This window comes from Schistosoma haematobium, chromosome ZW (assembly GCF_000699445.3).
Source record: "Schistosoma haematobium chromosome ZW, whole genome shotgun sequence".
Taxonomy (NCBI): domain Eukaryota; kingdom Metazoa; phylum Platyhelminthes; class Trematoda; order Strigeidida; family Schistosomatidae; genus Schistosoma; species Schistosoma haematobium.
Window position 1 is genome coordinate 40,553,758 of NC_067195.1, and position 19,824 is coordinate 40,573,581.

Here is a 19,824-nt window from a genome sequence, read left to right on the forward strand (position 1 = left end):
TTGCATGAGCTTTGAAGCAAGAGGAAACTTCCCAGGTGTAGTTACCATTGATTTGTGTGAGGGCTGTGATACTACCTGGGTGCCCAAACCGAAACAGATGGTCTTATTAGGGGGCCGCATTCGGACATTTGACCTGAAGGTCTAATCCACTAGGTAGTGGAGAAACGTTAGGAGATACAGTCCCATGGTGGTCGGTGACCAACAATAGGTCCATGCGCCATTTGTTCCCTCAGGATCGTGAAGCCCATGTGCACCACTGGTTTGGAATCAGCGTTTGCCATCTCTCCCAAGTGGATCTCCGTACCCATCAACCCGGTTAAAGCCCTTGACATTCGTTTTTCGTTCTCTTTATTTCGTAAACAACACTCCCGCCGCGACTAAGTAGTGAGTAGATTGCACTTCTTGGCTTGTTTCTATATTTCATATGTAAATCCTCAACTTTCTTGTCATTTTGTCTCATTGCTTTAATAAACATTGGTCAGTTTCTTCATCCGGAGTTAGCTAGAACACTTTATCAAACCCTAACAAACTAACAAGACCGAAAGTCTCTGGGAAAACTGTGCGGTTTTCTAACTCTTTTCATTACTTCTCACAATCCGTGCTCTACAGTCGAAATGTTTTATTTGATTTATTGGTATAACCGGTTCGCTGATTCTTATCAAGGTCGAGGACAACTAAGGCCCATCGATTTATTGCACGCCATAGACTCGCCCATGCATCAGTGATAGTACTCTGTACCTTGTATATAACCATATTAAAATATTTCTGTAAAAACGTTGTTTGTGTTGCAGGTTCATTGAAGCAGAATTAGTGCCTGGATACAAGGAAAGGGTGATCCACTTTAGGTACTAACCGTGAGATGTGAGTACGACGTTTGCAGGTTGGTCACACCATTCTCGTCTAACTCAAGTAAGCTCCTAGTCATTCGACACATCATCTACGTCGGTGATATGCATATCTATGTTTGTTATGCAACTCCCCAGTACACGTCTTGAAGTAGTGAGTTATCTGAACAAATTCCGCTAACAGTAAGCATACTGAGCTTCAACTCGTAGGTGAAATAATTCGGGACTCTTCATAGTTCCACAAAGTAAGGAGAGAACCGTAGCTGCAAGCAACTCCCTACTACAATTAGGGTTGAAAATAGAAGGCTGAAATGGTGTGGATCAATAACTGAATGTTGGCCATAAAATAACGACACAAACCCACATGAAGGGTTCATGCACTCGTAAATACCCAACGGATAATTCTGAGACTTTTGTAACCTCACCTACACTGAAATATACATTGCTTCTAACTTTAATTTGTGTTTCTGAGAGGAATTGCTGAAAGACACATTTCAGAACCACAATTTTCCGCCTACGTTGTAATGATTCACCTTAACATGTATCAACCATGGTTCGACACACTGGGAACACAGAATATCGTAAAACTAGAAATATTTTCTTTAATTTCAAGTGGTCTAACGATTTGCTAGTTTCCCTAAGTGGTCTGGAACTAAGGACGCAGGCAAGAAGTCAAATTTTATTGCATCATGAAGACAGACCGAAACAGTCCATAAAACATTTATTTTTCTGTTAAATGTATTTTTCGATAATGCAGTGAGAAGACGAAGTTTATCAGCTGAATGTATGCTAAATGTATTAACCACACTGGGCAAAGTTATATGTCTGCCTGTGATTATGAGGCATTTTCTCCAGACACAACTGAGAAATTCCACTTGCACATTTATTCTTTCAAATCCCACATTACTTTAAAGTTTTGGTTGTTTCTTCGTGACGTTATTCAGTGGTAACTAAACAAAGTGATTCTTGAGTATTCACTGAGCCATCGATTTGAAATTTTCTTTAGTTACTGAGTAGTAAAGATGCCACATGTATTCGGAGTTTTACAAGTGTTTTACTCGTAACACCGTTATGACTGAAGCAAGCCGACCCATTGAAATCAGAAGTCAGAAACGAAGCAGTTCAAAGATATTTTTGGAAGGTTATCAATGTATCCTGAAGCGTCTAGTCTAAGCTTGAAGATGGCACAGGCATTCAGTGTTTGACAACGCTTTTACCAGCAACACCTTCTAATATAATTCGTTCCCACCAAGAAAAATCAAAAGACAGAGTCGAGGAGGTCGGAAGAGTGTATTTGGCGATTGCCAATATATCGGGATCCTCTGATCTAATCTGGCTAGCGATTGCGGTAGATGTTGAGTACAGCGTTACCACACGTCATCTGGTGCGGATGCATGACCGAGCGCCTTCAGCTAGGTGAGTCTACTAAAACTAATCTGGTCAGCATCCAACGTCGAAAACTTACAGAGCTATTTATTTTGGGGACTTATTTACCGCTACAAGCTGTTTGACAATTACATGGGATGCGTTGCTAGGCTTACCTTCTCGTGATCTGGTGTGGATGAATGGCTGAGCACCTTCAGCTAGGTGTGTCTAATAAAACTATTGGTGTCAGCGTCAATGTCGAAGACTTTCAGAACTATTTATTCTGGGGATCAATTTACCGCTACAATAATTCCTATTTCATGCGTAAAGAGTATTCCTCCTCATAAAAAATTTGCTTTTAAAGTGGGCATAAACATAACTGAAATAGCATCATAGTGCTTGATGATGAAAAGCAAGTGAAACTACATTATGAAATGTGCATTACGTTTTTTGTTTGTTTGCACCACTTTTTGTTCATCGTATGTACTTGATGTAACAGTCGCCTTTTCATATTTGGTGAGACTGTTTTCTGTCGCAAGTCATGATCATTTAGTTTTTTCAGCTATGTAAACGTTTTGTGCTTCTCCCATTTTGCAGTAGTTTGACTTTAAAACTGCGATTTCATAATATTAACTTTTATTTATGTATAATTCCATGTTATCTACATCATATCAACAGGGAGTTGCCTTGTTTTCTTTGTTTATAGTTCACAAAAACATCTAGTTCACATTATTTCTTCATGGTTCCGACTATTTAAAAATCCAGTGTCTGAAGAACTTCCTTATATGACTGTAGTCTAAGTTTTTGATGTTGCTACCCACTAAACATTTCCAAGCTCAGCTCAGTATTTCAGATCATTGAATTTCATAAGCCTGTGCCGTACTGTTATGTCATTCTGACTAAGATACAGCATTTTATTTGTTTATGACGCGTCGTGTAATGATAAGTTTTGACATAACTAGTATGTTTTGCCTGCTATACTTTGAGGTTTATTCTAGTAAAACATTTGTAGCAATAACAAGATTACTAAAAACAAAAAGGATGTCTGAGTATTTTGTTGTACGACAGAAAAACTGCACTCCAAATAATTGTGAGTTACTTTTACTTTTCGGTTCAACACTTGTTGTACTTCCCAAATCGTTTTGATGTCGATAAAAGAGAAGGAATTTATATTGAGTCGATGATTACTTAGTTTAGTGTACATTATGACTTCGTCATATCTTAGGTTATCCGTCTTTTGTAAATGGTAGTGTTTTGCAGGCTTAGTGACGATCTGATCACATGAGTGAATAATATTCACATTGGAAATATCCCAGTATAAAGTGGTGTTGGTAAATGACAAAACTATTGAACCAACGTTCGTGGTACTTTGATAACCGTATGTCAAAAGGCTAGCCAAAAATACTAATTTATCTCACTAATAGCTCGGAATTGACACTGTATTTTGCAGCAAAGTCATTTGTTCTGATCATACTGTAGAAACTGCAAAAATGATAATACTCAAGACTTCTTCATGTGTACTACACTTTACAGTCTAGATGACCAACTTCTCTCTACCGTTTAATTAATGCTATTGATCCAATACATTTTTTGAAGTTGCTCGTAAATCTTAATTAGTCAAAAAAGTAAGTATAAGCATTTATACATCATTCAGTCGATTTAGTTTGGTGGGGCATCTGAAAGTGTAATCAAGTAATTTTTTAAGCTTAATATATTGTAAACACTTGAAATATTAGTTACTTTTGAGTTCATGGTATTGGTTATAAGTCAATGTTATTTGAATCAGCCTCCGATTTTGAATACCTTACGCATATATTTATTTTAGACCCCTGATTGACTGAGTTGCTGTCAGCTAGCGTAGAAGTATATTTTTTTAATCGTAACACTGGCTATGTAAATAAATGTCTCCGGACGTATATAAGCAATTGTTTTTTTATTTTTAAACCAAGACTTTTTGTGGACTGGTTTTTGGACAGTCGCAACGGTTTGCCTGTGTTTACTTATACTTTTCTCAATATCTTTATCCTGATACAGCCCGATATATTTCGTTCCATAATCCTTTATTTGTTTTAAAATACATTGGAATTTTTAACCTGTTAATCTAATTTATGATATTACGATTCACCCGTTTCTATCTTAATATAAAACTTAACTTTTTGAGCAAGAACTTATTTGTACAAGGTCCTAAATTGTTTATGACTGACCGATCGGTAATGTACCTGTCAGTTTATTTTTACTACGCTTCTTGGATTATTTAGTCTTAAATGTTCGTAAATGCATATAAATATTACTGTATATTAGAGTAAAGCCTGATGAGGATCTAATCGAAAACAATATTGTTCGCTTATATATGTTGTTCTAAAAATACTGAGTCTATGATGCTCTTTATATATCATCAGTTTAGGGAATTTCATGCCGTAAAATATATCTTAGGTATCTTAGACCCTAAGTATTAATTCAGTCGCATCATCTAAGAAGAGTAATCAAAGTTCCTACGTTTATTGTTGTTGTTACTTAATTTTCATAACCCTGAATAAACTGTTTTTGTAGTTTCACACTCTTAATACGACTGTTTTAGCGGAAATAAAAATTTTTTCGAATCAACTCAGAAATACTGTCTTTCTTGATAATTGCATTTATAAACCTACAGATTACATAGGTAAACACACATTCCCTCTTTTTATTCACCGGGAAAGCAGTCTAATCTATATGTCCACAAATAACCAAATAATTTAAAATCTGGTTACTAAACGTGAAAAGTGGTTATTTATAGATAGATCTCTTTCTCTTACAAGTAGTGGAGAAAGATACTGAAACGTTTTATCACTCAATAATCAAAGTACGAATAACGTCAATTCATGTGAAATGTTTCTACTTAAGCACATATCTAAGACACTTCTATTGACATCAGATATATCAAAAACGAGTAATTCAAAGCGACCAACCTTTAATGTGCCTTTTATATTTCTCCATGTTTATCATAAAATGAGCTAATTGTATACTAAAGGTTTGTAATGATAGAATTTTGACAGTTTGATATAAAAGGTAATGAAAAAGCACAATAATATATTGAAAGATTCTTTACCGTGCAGTGTTTCTTTTGTTTGTTGGTAACATGATACTGACAAATAGCAGACGATTACTAAAATTAAGATTTATTTTGAACTTATTATACTCCTTTTGCAGTGTTATACTGGTAAGTACCTAGATATATGCTGTTCCTGTCTTAAAAGGTTTAAACTTTTTTTCTTTTCTTTATCATAAAGAACAGTTTCGTAAAACAGTATAATATTTAGGAGTAGATGTTTTAGCCTTCATCCCTTCTCAATGAGAGCACAACAGATTGACAGCCAATCAACAACGTGGATTAGGCCTAATCTATGCGGACCGCCAGTGCTTATGGATCAAAATACTTCTCAAGTTGTTCCTTCACATTTAACAAACTCAGGTCATTCGCAGCAAGTTATGCTACAGCACCAACAACAAAGAGGTTCTAATCCTGTTTTCCAAAGCCCCTTAAACGTTATACAAGCCGGACCAGTCAGATCAGGCTTGCAAAACCCCAGCCTTATTTCACCAAATCCAGCCTCCTTGGGATTTAGACGACTATTAGCGGAGATGCGTAAGTCACTATATATTTGGTTTATTGTAATAACTGCTTAACACATGAATATTATAAACAAGAAACTTCGAGCTTAACGGCCTTTTATGGAGAAACATGAATAGTAAGTGTTGTCACAAATATTATCTGGAATTTTGGAATAAACTTTAGAAGTGCTGTAATCTTACTAAACAAAACCGATTTCAAAGACCTCTAGTTATTTGCCATTTTGCCATAAAGAATCATATTTAAGCAACTGCTGAAAAGACTAAACAATTTTGAACAAGAAAAGTAATGGGAAACCATTTGAGAGTACTTAATGTACATTGAGAAATTTGAAAAAGAAATATGATGAAGAGAAGGGGATTGAATCCCAACGGTTTGATATTTCAACATAAACGTAATCAAATGCATTAAATACACATGGTTTTTGATAAAGTAGCACCTGTAGATCATTCATGAGGTTCATAATTTGGTGATGTATGCTGATATATGTCAAGTACGTTCAGTGCCAAAGTTGATTCTTACTTACACTTGCTACCTCTCTTGGAGTAGCATAGACTGCTTACCACGATTCTACAACCACCTCCGTTCTTGGATCTCCCTTTCGGTTTTTTCCCATGTCCTTTCCAACTTCAGAGCCTTTTCCTTATTTCCTCTTCGTCTGAAAGTTTTTTATTTTACCCAGAAGTAGACTGTTGCTGATGATATTCGGCCAACAGATTTGGGATATCTTGCGTAAACAATGTTTTATGAATACCTGTACCACTTTGATGATGGCTTTAATAGTTCTCCAAGTTTCGACTCCGTACAATTGGACTGTCTTGACGTTTGTATTGAACATTCTGACTGGCGTTGTTTGGCGCTGGGTCTGAGTCCCATATATTTTCCAGTTATAGGAATGTTGGTCCTCTCTGCATTGTATTTTAAGACCTTCCTTTTCCCGTCGTGCATGTTGAGGACCACTGGTGTAGACACTCCTACTACACTGGCTGTTTTCACCTGCATTTGTTAGTGTGTATGAGATATAAGAATTAAGTCATCTGAGAAGTTCAAACTATAGCCACATCCAAGACGTCCGTTATATCCAGTACTCCCCCTGAGATGCGGTGGTCGTCATAATCCAGTCAACCACCACAATGAAGCGAAAGGGCGAGTAAGCAGCCTTGTGTGACACCGATCTTCACTTGAAATGCATCTGTGAGCTGTTCTCCGTGGACGACTTTGCACTTTAGCTCGTCGTATGAATTCCGTTTGATGTTGATGATGTTTACTGGTGCACCCTAGTGTCGAGGAAAATTCCATGAGGTTAACCTGTCCACATTGTCAAATGATTTATCATAGTCAAGAAAGTTGATGTATAGTGATAAACTATATTTCCCTACTAGTTTCTTCGTTGTATCTCACAGTTGTCTCCTATTTTCTCCTCTTGCTGATTTTTCTCTGTCACTGCTAGGTCTTCCATGTATTCTCGCTTTTCGGTTCTAATGCTCATCTTCACTTTCGTCTTCGCTTGTGTGTTCGGTCTGTGTCTCGGTCTTCTCTCCTATTGTCCGACTGCTACTGATTGCCGATTTCTTGTTTTTATCTTCTTGAATCCTGTTTTGATAGGGTCTCGATGGAGATCCATTGCTTCTTGAGGCTTACTACCTCCTGACACGTTGAAGTTTTTTGATCCCTTTCCGATTGTTCTCCATGATAATCTCGTCTTCTTTGAGTAGATCTTGAAGGATGGTAAGGTGTTACTGAAAACAATCTTGATTTCGTTGAGTTTGTTAGTATCTCGAAGAAAGACTATATTAAACATTTGTAATGCTATTTTTCCAGTTGTCCAGTGCATCTTAAGCTTCAGTTTCACCCTGGCTACAACCAGGTGGCGACCTGAAGTTATGTCAGCTCCACTCTTTGTTCTAGAGTTTTCCATAGACCTTCTGAATTCTTCAGTGATACAAATGTGACCAGTTTGCTTCTACGTATTGTGGTCCAGTGAAACTCATCTAACTTGTATATATGTCATTTAGTTGAAATAGTGCCACTTACAACAATGTCGTTGATAGCACATAGCTTTGCCAGTCCCTCACCATTCTCCTCCTCTTTCTCCCAGTTCATGTCGCTCCATGATATCTTCAGACACAGTGTTATCCATACCGACATTGATGTTCAGGTTCACCATCATCAGAATTGCCAGGTCTTTGCATTGGCAGTTCTCTAAGATTGACTGCAGCCTCTCATAAAACTGATCCTTATCATCTTCACTGCTGTCATTGATGGGAGAGTAGCGTTCGCCGACATTCATTGTAATCCCCTCCTCCTTTGTTTTGAGGAATGCTTTGATGATTCTCATCTTATAAGTGCTTTTCATGCTTGTTTGAAAACGTCGACCCAACTCCCTGTGTGTGCAAGGCGTTTTGTTCTTCATGGTCAGAGTACAACAGTATATTTTCTATCGAGACTGGAAGGAATGGGTTTCGCACAGAATCATAAACGTTAAAATTAGGCTAGAATAATCCAAGCTGTCTCATAAATGTATTTTAAGCTCTACTAGATTATCTGGTATATCAACTAACATAAGTTTTCAGTTCTCATTTGGTGATCCACATTAAACTGTCTCATTCTCAAGTTGTCAGTAAACTGAGTACAGTCACAATTTGGTTAAAACTCCTAAAGAAGAAATAATAATTAATCTAAAAAAATTTCCAACTTAGCTAAGATGTCATCATTATTTACAATAAAGTTTTCAAAACACATTCTGTTGGCGGCTAACACTATTAGACAATAGACTACATCCACAAACGTTAACATTTGTTGGGTTTCAATGTGAAATCGTGGACGATTATAGTCAGATTAGTGCTCATGAAGTTACGTGTTGTTAAGATGAAATATTTACTGTAAAATAACAAACGACAAATGACATAAGACTACTGTTAATTTAAGCCAAAATTACATATCGTTTTTGTTATCTCATAAACAAGCCAGCATCATCAATCAACGAGGGGAAATTCACCTAATTACCACTTGAGAGGTTTTTTATCCAAAGTCAAGTTCAACATCAGTGTGAAGAAATTAATTCCCAATTATTAGAACTGCCTCCTCCAAGTGTCCTTTCAAACTTGGGGCTTGCTTCTCTGATCTTGCTAGCCAACTTATTATTTCCAAGTAAAGTAGTATGTCCTTTTACATTTGATATTTCCAAATGATTTGCACTGACTTCCTTTGTGAAACGTCGTTCAGTAAGTAATGAGTAAAATTCAGCAGTCTGAGAGTTATTTTCACTAAAGTTCAGACTACCAGTAAATGTATTGAATGCAAGTCTTTCTGTACATGACCTACTCAGTAGTATGTGTCCTTGATATATAGATCCTGATTACGACCAAATGGTTATTACATATGCGAACACTATCCATTAAAGATCATGACTAATAGGTTTGAAATAAATGTCCTCACTGTTCAATGACAAATTTCAGTTTTTAATGCGATAGTATTACAATAAACAGTATCCAATATATTGTATGCGGAGAATCAATTGAAATGAAGTACTAAATTCCAGTCGACACTAAGTCTGATTCAAATATTTTGCTTAATCAGTAGACAAAACTTTACACAGAATCTAGCCACTATTTTAGAAAAGTTTCGTAAACTTTGTGTAACTTTTAGTTTCCACTTATCTGATGTATCTTTCAACTATCCAGATTGATTTGTGATGTTATCCATCTAACGTATTTAATTACATATGCTATTGAGCGTGATTTTGCACGTGGCACAGGGAATATGTTGTATATAAATACTTCATATAGTAGACAGTATTCCCTCTCTATGTGTTTGAATGTATCACTATAAGTGCTTGTTACAACTGAATAAGATATAATCAATAGATTTTGGTATTTCTATATTATCCTTCCCGAAGGTCATGTCTGTTTCACTATGAGAACCACTATATGGTGTGTTGATTTGAATTTAGACTACACAGATAAAACAGCAAAACAGTCAATCTTACTCTTATAAGTTGTAGTATTCCTGGATGGTTAAGAGTTTGTTGTTGTTTCCATCATATGTATAAAGGACGACATCAAGCGTTCGGTTTTGAAAATGTACTCATCACAGAACCTAAAGGTAGTGTGTTCGAGCCCCCATTGGTTCGTAGGTGTCCTCTTGTTAGTAGTGTAGAAATAGTAAAAACGACTATCTTACGCTTTCTGATATTTAGTGGTTCTTAGTAATGTAGTGTGTGCTACTTATGTCGACAGACATAAGTAATATGTAACACCAATCAGAAGTGGAATGCTTGGTAGCAGAAAGTTGAAAAGATCAAATTGAAGGGAGTGGGAATGTAAACAGAGAGTATTTGTAATAGCAATGAAAGAATGATGGAGTTTAGGACAATTGATAGGAGATTTCCAAGTAAAGTATTTAATGTATGGTTTTCAAATTGTACCAAATAACTCTGTAATTTTGAGTTAGATAATATTTCGATTTTCCCTACTTCGGATCTCGTTCACTTTAATACCAGTTTGTAATAAAATTTATCTTCCCAACTAAATTTTCCCGATGAAGTTACTTGCGAAACGCACCATTTATCATTAAAAACTTTTTTGGTGCAAATTCGCCAGCTGCTCAAAGCAATTGATTTTAGACTTTGTATATTAAATATGAAAGGTCACTTAGCACCGTAAAAGAGGATCAGTCAGTTTTAGCCAAACTTTAAAATAGTATTCTATCATATAAAACGTAGTCATTTTGTGGGACATCTTGTTACATTTGAAGTTTACAGTATTCAATAGGTGTTTGGCACAGCTGGCATTCCAACAAATCTCTGGCGAATCAAATCTTTAGTTTACTTACAATTTTAAGTTGATGTGATATATTTTACTAATGCACGCCACTGAATAAAAGTAGCCCAGAATATATGACGTCTTCCTACGGTCACCAGTGATAACATAACGTCCAATCCATTTATATAGACACTGAATCAGCTGGACAAGTAAACTGCTTAATAAGTGATACGGTGTAATATACAGAAACTATCAAATTCTCATGCATGACTTTGTTTTTAATTTAATCTCATTTGTGTTAGTGAACCTAAATGTAATCCACATAGATTAATAAAGCTTTAAGTCGTGAGTTTCAATGTAAGCAGATTTTGTAGACATTTACAAAGATCCATTTATCAGTAAACCATAAACCCAGTAGCCAATATTCAACAATACAGACCATATGATATCCCAAATATTTGGAATAAATTCTGATTAATGTTTGTTACATAGTAAGAAGGAGGGCTAAATAAAATAAAACGCGGTGAAAAATCTTTTCGAGATATAATATAATGTTCTGGATACACGAGGAAGGGTTAAAAGTAATGCATTTTAGTTGAAAAGTTTTTAACTTACAGCTAACTTATATTCAGAGTGGGAAAGGATATAAATTTCGGAATGTTTTGAAACATTGCACTTAGCTGTCGTCATCAATTCATGATAAAATATATCCTGTCTTATCTTAAAGTTTTGTGATAGTCGCTTTGAAATATCTCACAACCGACTGATATCCCAGAAGTTTTACTACTAAGAATGCTTGGCATACTTCTGGTTGTTAATTTGCTTCTCACTGAACATCTGTATCCCAGAAAGATAGATCTTAATGTTTAGCAGTATGAATAGAATGAACAACACTACGTTCTTTTGAGTTGAACAAAGTTGGTGCTTCTCAACATACAAAGACCACAAATTAAGTAGCTGCTTACATAATCATTTCGACTAATTTTTTGTGTTCCAAAAAATGTGTCTGTTAACAAATGTGAGTTAATAATACACTCAATAAACTTAATTCAAATACTTTATGAGAACTATTAGGTCCTTCTTGAAACAAAGAAGAGAAAAATAAAAGTGTAGAGGAAATACGGACTTTTATTAGGCTTCCAGCTTTTTTTAGTCTCCTTAATTGGGTTCATTATAAACACTAGTAATATTTCAGAAAAATTGAATTTGTTTCGTTGATCAATGCAAATTCTATCCTACTGCTGGAATCTATGCCTCATTTACCTTTTTTTTTTCAAATCTTGTTTCAGTTTATCATTAGTGACTCATTTTTTAATCCAGTTATAAATTAACCCACCTCTTTCCATGCTGTTTGAAATTTTTATGCTCATGAAAACAAGACAGCTTTACGAAAGTATAAAAAAGTGTATAGAAACGTCATCTTTTGCATTTCTTATGTCGATACGTATTATTTAGTGCCAGATTCTTCAACAGTTTTATTCATATCTACTGAAATTAAAAGTTTCCTACTTGGTCATTTTATCCCTGTTGTTAACGTTGTTTTAAAGGAAATGTGTGTAAAAAAGTTTTGTTGTTTGGTCAAGGATTGAGGGAATAACGTTCACACATTGATTACTAACTCTATACTAACTCAGGATGAAGTTGCCTATGCTTTATTACTTCATTACAGTCAGGTCAAAAGCTCGGATGCATAAATTGTTGTCAACACGCTTTTGTCATAAGCTGTCTTTAATATAATATAGGTTTAAAATACGCTGACGTATACGGTTTCTAGATAGAATGTAATTTACAAAAACTAAACAAGTACTTGTATTAATCGATTAGATTTCATCTAAGAGTTAATTTATCCGGTGAATTTAAGTTGTCTGTCTGTTTATCAAAAATATTTGTTTACTAAATGCTTGACTAATCCTTTCCCAATGTACTGTTTTCATTTTGACTTTTAGGTACCAAGCAGTTTGATTCCATCCGCTTTGCAGCTTATCGTACTGCGAGCAAGCTTAGATTTATTCAGCAGAGAACATTATGTAAGTTGAATATCGTGTCAGAATTATTTACTTAACTAAAATACCAATCTTTTCTATCCAATTGTCGTTAGAACTAGAAAGTTAGTGACATTTCTAAAATATAACGGAAGGAATATAAACTTTGACTGAATTTTTAAATCTCACTGAATGGTGTTAAAGGAACCTGTGACAATTGCTAGTTTTGCTGTTTTTGTCGTGCTATTATAAAAAGACAATGATTTTCTGAGTTTAATTATAGTCAGTCGAGATGTATGTATTAATCATGTGTTTTGTTACTATGATGATGAAAAGGCTTCCAGTATTACTTTTCTACCTGTCTTTTATCTCAATACCACCAAATGTTTAGGCTAATCTGGTATTTCCAATCAAAGAATAAAATAATTAAGGATTTAATTATGTAAAAAACCTCAAAAGAACACTGTATTTCACAGTTTGATGGAAAAAAATTATTTGGGATTTCCTGGGAAAATGTGGGTTAGTTTGGAAAATGAATATGAAGAAACCTAAATATTCACGATCGCAAAAATTAATGACACACAACCATGACCGAATGCATACTCTATAAAGCGGGTTTTAAATGGTTTATGAAAGTAGTTGGTAAACATGTAGTTTACTTTAATAATATTTGCGTTATTTCAAAATGATTTCTTGACGTAACAGTTCCTTATACAAAATGAATATACACATAATAATGATTTCCGCCAACCACAAATGATAGCAGTAGCAACAGTTTGTTAATGACTTGAAATTTCGATGTTGACACTGTTTAAATTCTAGTGAAGCCAGAAAATAAAATTATGAGTTACACATTTATGAAAAATTCATTGAAACAGAAATTCAGCAGCGTTTATTTCATTAATTAGGATTTTCGGGAACAATTTTCGACTGCACAGGAAATAAACTAGAGGCATTACATTATCTTACTGTTGTTGTGAAAGAAATAGACTTGCTGAGAGTGCGCAGTAGTTAATTGAATAATTTCTAGTAAGCTGTGGTTTAAAGATATTCCACTTGTTAGTTATACCTTTTAATCCCCCTACATCTATCCTATAGACAAGTGTTAGTGAATTTTTAATTGCCTATGATTACTAACTGTTGTCGAAACTGTAAGATCCTTGAATGAATAACATCCATATATACAAATGCAATTTATAAGGTTAAATATGTTCCGGATCAAAATAAATTATTACAGGCTATTCAGTTGCATAAAACCCCTATGATTTATCGTAAAAATGCTAAACATTTATGATTGTTGTGTAATTATGATTCACTTGCCTGTGAATTATAAATCACCTAAACTTTTCACTAGTAACTTAAGATTCTCATTCATTTTTTCGGTTAATTTTTTAAATAATTATTTTATAATTTGTCAATCTACCCAACTAAGATTAAAGTTTCAAGAAACTTGAGTCATCAAAGAGAGTAAATTAGGAATATCAAATCTATGCATTTAAAAGTGAAGTAAACCCGAAGAATTGTAGCCATCACCTTATAATATAAACCTAAACATTACATTTGCCCACTTATACTAAACTTAGTTTGTTGTAAATTAAATCAGGAAAATCCTCGCTTTTACATGCTTCGCTGTTCATGTCTCCCTTATGCACAGATTATCATTTTTTTTCAATTTTCAAACAAACATCCTATTGTAGTTTAGTATTCATATTGGTTCATCACCCTTCACTAGTTAATTCAGAAGACGAATTCGATGATGATTATTCATTTCAAAAACGTTTTCACCATAAATAGTGAATATGGTTTGGAAGATTAACTAAATCTAGTGAGTATATAACACATTTCTCTTGTCACTTGAAACGTTTCATCAGTGCTTATAGCGAGACAAAAACTAGTAAATTCATTTTAAGGTATTGAAATGAAAACCTATTCATTAGCCTTCAGACTTACGTTGACAACTAATTTTAAAATGAACGTTAATGCCTACACATATCGAATGTTTGCATTGGTGTATTATTTGCTTTTCATGATCAGAACATACGTCATAAAATATTCGTCTGATTTTCAAATAATAACGATTTCATTCCTGAATGTTGTGTTTAAATCTGAAAATTTTTAATCAAACGGAGATTTTTCGCTGTTATTGATGCATCTAAACACAGCATTAACAAGACAATTTTACAGTAAACAATGATTCTTTGGCATAAGATTGAACTCGATTTGATAAGTTTAAATAATTTAAACAGTTAATAACTGATATGAAAATAAGGTATCCATCAATAAACAAGAAATTGTTTAAGACTTCAGTTAGGATAAAAATACTTGAAAGATTTCTTAATGTTGAGTTATGTGCAGGGATATTGTCAAAGATAAGTTTGTCTTGCAAAGAAATAACTAATTAAGAAAGAAGAAATTCATTCTATACTGAATTTATTATTGTTTTTGAAAAATGAAGAGAAAGAAACTGTGGTGTTTACTAATGTTACTAAGGTAGATAACTATTGATTCTGTTTTCACCCTCTTAACGTCTTTGAGGCTAGTAAATACGAATTTGAATGCTGAATTAACACAAGTATTTTGAATTTGCTTTCTGAAATATAATTTATCCAAGGATGCAGCATCTGAGTTTTAACACTTAATTTACTTAACATTTACTTTTAATTAAAAGATCTATTTAAACTGAGAACATAAAATCATTTACTTAAAAGTATTATTTATCTGACAGATCAAATACTGACAGTTTGTATAGTGACACATTTTGACCAGCCTAATTTTTGAATTCTGAACACAATTTGTGTTTAAAAAATGTTGTCGTGTAACTGTGTTTCTAAGTAAGTGAAAATGATGCTTAAAAATACTTATGCTTCCAAGTATTCAATTAAATGACACTAGTAATATGATGTGACCGCAGCATTTAATGGATATACTTTGTATAATGCAGTTCATTCGTTATTTCCTCCAATTTTAACATAAATTACTTCTGATGTGAATGACTGTGATTCAAATTAGTTACTGTTCAGTTTGTTTGCTTTTATTGTGATCTTTCTAATTTACGAATATTTTGTATTCAGTGTATGTCAATATGTCATGGTGTCTTCAAACAATCGCTCATATGGTACTGATTAATCTAGTCGTTCAATAATAGTGACAGTGATTTTCCATGTTTACACTCTGTAACTATTACTGACCATTCATTTTGAATTTCTTACTTTTGAAACATGTTAACACAAGATCATGGGCCTTTGTATTGACTGATTACCTCACAGATCGAGGCTTTTATCAATTAAGAAACAGACATCAAGTTTACCGAGGATTCTGCATATCATTTTAAAATTGAGCAAACGAAATCCAAAAACTACGTAGAACCAATGATTCATTCTGTTTTGTGCTAGAAGTTAGATTCTAACGGGATCATACTCTTGCTTCCATATCATTGGTAGAAAAACTTTAGATTATTTTGTTATTTATGTTGTTGACTGCATTTTGACTAGCCCTTGTTGAGCATCCTGCATGAATTACTATTTTGTCATAAGTTATATAGAATATCTAGTCTGTAGTTAGCAAGGAAATCCAGAAGTAAAATGTTGAAATTACACAACTGTGATATTCCGAACCAACTAATTGCGTGAGTCTTGATCGGCTTCATAGTCTTTGAAACTACCGATAAGCAGCATAAATTATTAAAATAAACTGATCGTTCATAGCAAAGTTATCAGAATCACATCAACTACTTCTCAATGCCAAACAACAATACTGGGTTGCAGGTACATTCATCTGACGAGTACTAAGTGGGACGAAACTCAGATCTTGAATTACACTGCTATCCACAACCAATCGATTCTTATTTCCATTTTTCCAGAATGATGAAACCTTCTACCAGCTGAATATAAAATAAATGTATCACTTTTTAAACACTAAATTAAAGCCCGTTGAGTAGAAGCTATAAACAAGTGTCATAATTCCACAGTGCTCATCAGATGGAAGTATCTTTATTCCATGGAATATTGATGTTTTCCTAATATTTTAGGATCTTATCAACCATATGGTCAATCTTAGACTTTACAAATTTGTTGTTTTAGGCTAAAATTGACACAATATCGTTTGTAGTATTTTTCCAGTTTTTAAGCCTTCTGAAATTTTGTCAATTTATTTATTTTCAATATTATTACCTAACACCTAATTCAGAGTCAATGTCATTTTACCCATTGGCTAGAATCTATTCTTGATTTATAGAATATCATATGTACTGAGAAACGAAGTAGCAAACAGTTTTTTCCTAATAATTGAGGTTCCATTAAATAAAATTTATTTATATCATTTGTATATTTAATCATTTTGTTAATCGGGTATACGAATTAATTTCAAGTTCGATGTAGCTAAAAATTTCCAGGAGTTATAAGAAGTTGACATAATTATCGATTTCAAAATAACTAACTTTTGAATCTTTAACCCCTAACTTACCTTTATAGGAAAAATTTCTTTTCATCACAATATTTCTTTCTATTTAGGAGGGCAAATCAAATAGTTTTTCTCTTTTGGCAAACAATAGATAAAAACCTGAGTAGTAAGTGGAAGAATAGAAATGTAGGCTTTTTGATAGAACACACACACACACGCCTATATAAGAGGCGGTGGCTGATGCGAAAGACGAATTCTCACTTGCTATATTTTCATTGTTAGTATGGCTTATGTCTATGGCTTAAGTGTCAGTCCAACACTCTTTGTTTGTCGTTCTGATTGGAATTCCCCATGCTCATAGCCTGTGGAATGCATGTAGATAAGATTGTTTGTCTTATATTTGCTTGTCTCAATCAATATTATCAATAATCCTCGGTCTGTCCAATAAATTTTATGCTCAAACGTGTGTTTTTAGTATGTTATAAAATCATATTCGTGTTACAAATTATCCAAAGCTGGATGATACAAGAAAATCAGACGTATGTTACCAAAAATTATGATTGTAAGCAAAGTGGTGAATATATTAAATTGAGAACACTGATTTCAACTTTGAACTGGTTTCCCTAAAGAACTAAACGTAAGGACTAGAATTAAGGGAACTATACCTCTACGAATCGTAATCATACTAATGACTTTTAGGGAGAGAGTATTTGTAACATTGTATGAAGAAACATGTTTCAATAACTCTCGATTAATAAGTGAATATATTTATGATTTTGAAAACTAGAATAGTTTGAAAAATAGATGAACATAAGATTACTTATGCAGTTCAGAATAAAGAACAAATTTATGTAAAGATGTAGATTCTACATATCAGATATGGAAATACGCTCGATGATAAAATTAAGTAAGCGGGTATGGAATGCTGAATCAAAATATATCAACTTCAATCAAGGAATTGAAATCACACCCAGGTGTATTCAGATTCTGAAGATTCATAAACATTTAAATTACAGATGGGATTCTCATTAAGAACTATTATTTACCGTGTGACTAAACAGCAGGAAGAAAATAGGACAATCGCAAGTTCCACGAATCCATATCTACTGAATGTTAGTTTCATACATTTTTAAAAAAAAAGCTGTTTATAAGATAAATTTTATCTTCATCTATGCCACTGATATAATGCATTTATCTTGAAGGCAGAGCGATGTGACAAATAACGTTACTCTAAGTGTTTCTGTCTTTGATCTTACGGTGTTTCTTAATTAGCATATGTATATTTCACAACTAGCCACAGTAATATGTTGTATGATATTTTGTTCTGTTTTGTATCAGGTTGTTCGTCTACTTAGTAGTGATTTCTGTCTGACTATGAGCAAAATGTTGTAACTACGCAACTGTGATATTCCGAGCCAACTAAGTGCGTGAGTCTTTATCTGTTTCATAATCTTTGAAACCACTGGTAAGCATTATAAACTATTAAAATAGACCGATAGTTCACAGCAGAGCGATCAGAATTAAATTATCTAGTTTTCACTGGTGATCGAACAAGCTTGCAGTATGGCTACTTTATAGGAGTGCTTTAACACCAAAGTGCACTACCCTTTCTTCTGAATGCCTTGGACTGATCACCATGATACCCTTGTCTTTTTCTTCACTTCCACGGGTTATGAAACTTGTCTTAATGACAAACGACAACACGGATCAATTATAGATTCAGCTCTTCATCCTGATTGTCTTCAACCATTCAGTATCAAATCAAGTATCTGTGCTTGACGACTAAGGTAATTCATTCTTAACAGATTTATTTAAATCCTGGGTGCACAGACTTGTGTCCTTTTAACTGTAGTCTAAGCTGTTACGTCACCACTTTGAGAAACTATAAAACAATTCTGGCCACGCACTGATCACTAGAAGCCAATTAGACTCATCTGAAACTCGAGAAATATTTCAAAATAACTGGGATACCATTCCACATACTAGAAATGTTAATTGCCAAAAACAGATTCCAGGAACAACTGAGGTTACATTTAGGTAGTTCTGAAAACGAGGCAGACCCATATATTGCTTGGGAAGATATACGAACAGCTGTGGAAACAACAGCGACATCTATTAGTGATTTAAACCAAAGGGTTGCGAAAAACCATTGGATTTCTACTAAGTCTATTGCACTGATGGATTCTCGTAAACTCATCCCATCAGGCTCTGAACACAATGAAGAGCGAAAACAAGTCAGATGTGGGTTAACCAAAAGTCTGAGAAACAGCTGTGAAGTGGTGGGCAACAAAAGCAAGAGAGATGGAAAAGACAGCGGCTGTAGGCAACACAAAACAAATTTTCAGACTAGTAAAAGAAACTGGAACTAAGAAGTCAAGTGTGAGACGATCTCGGGAAAAGACACTCTTATCTGCTCTAAGCCCAGACGTCTAGAACGGAACATTTTAAGGAACAGTTCAGCTGGTCTTCAGCTATTCTACAACTAACCACCATTCTCTAACAGCCTGAATGGAACATTGACGTAGGTCCCCCGACTCTAATTGAATTTCAGAAAGCTGTAGCTAATCTGAAACGAGCAATATAAGCTAGTCCAGATGGATTGGCTCCAGATGTCTTTAAAATTGGTGGTCTAGATTTATCGATTGGGTTGACTAATATTTTAGCTAAAATCTGGGAGTTGGATGTAATTCCCTCCAACCGGTCGCAGTCACTAATTGTCCCAATATATAAGAAGGGGTCAAAGCCATCCTGCGATAACCATAGAGAGATTAGTCTGATTAATATGGCATCTAAAATACTATCCTCAATAATTATCGGACGCCTAACAAAGACACATGAACTGCAAACACGAGAGAATCAAGCTG

The 19,824-nt window shown here is 34.2% G+C and overlaps 1 protein-coding gene across 1 annotated transcript in view; it reads left to right on the forward strand.

The window, feature by feature from the left end:
* The first annotated feature begins 2,877 nt into the window (after nt 1-2,877).
* Nucleotides 2,878-19,824, forward strand: part of MS3_00003553 (uncharacterized protein) — a 56,347-nt gene continuing 39,400 nt past the window's right edge. Inside the window, exons 1-2 of the mRNA XM_051211378.1 lie at nt 2,878-5,832; nt 12,527-12,607. Of these exons, the coding sequence (XP_051071433.1) occupies nt 5,538-5,832; nt 12,527-12,607 (376 nt within the window). The 5' untranslated portion in view covers nt 2,878-5,537. The remainder of the gene's footprint in view (nt 5,833-12,526; nt 12,608-19,824) is intronic.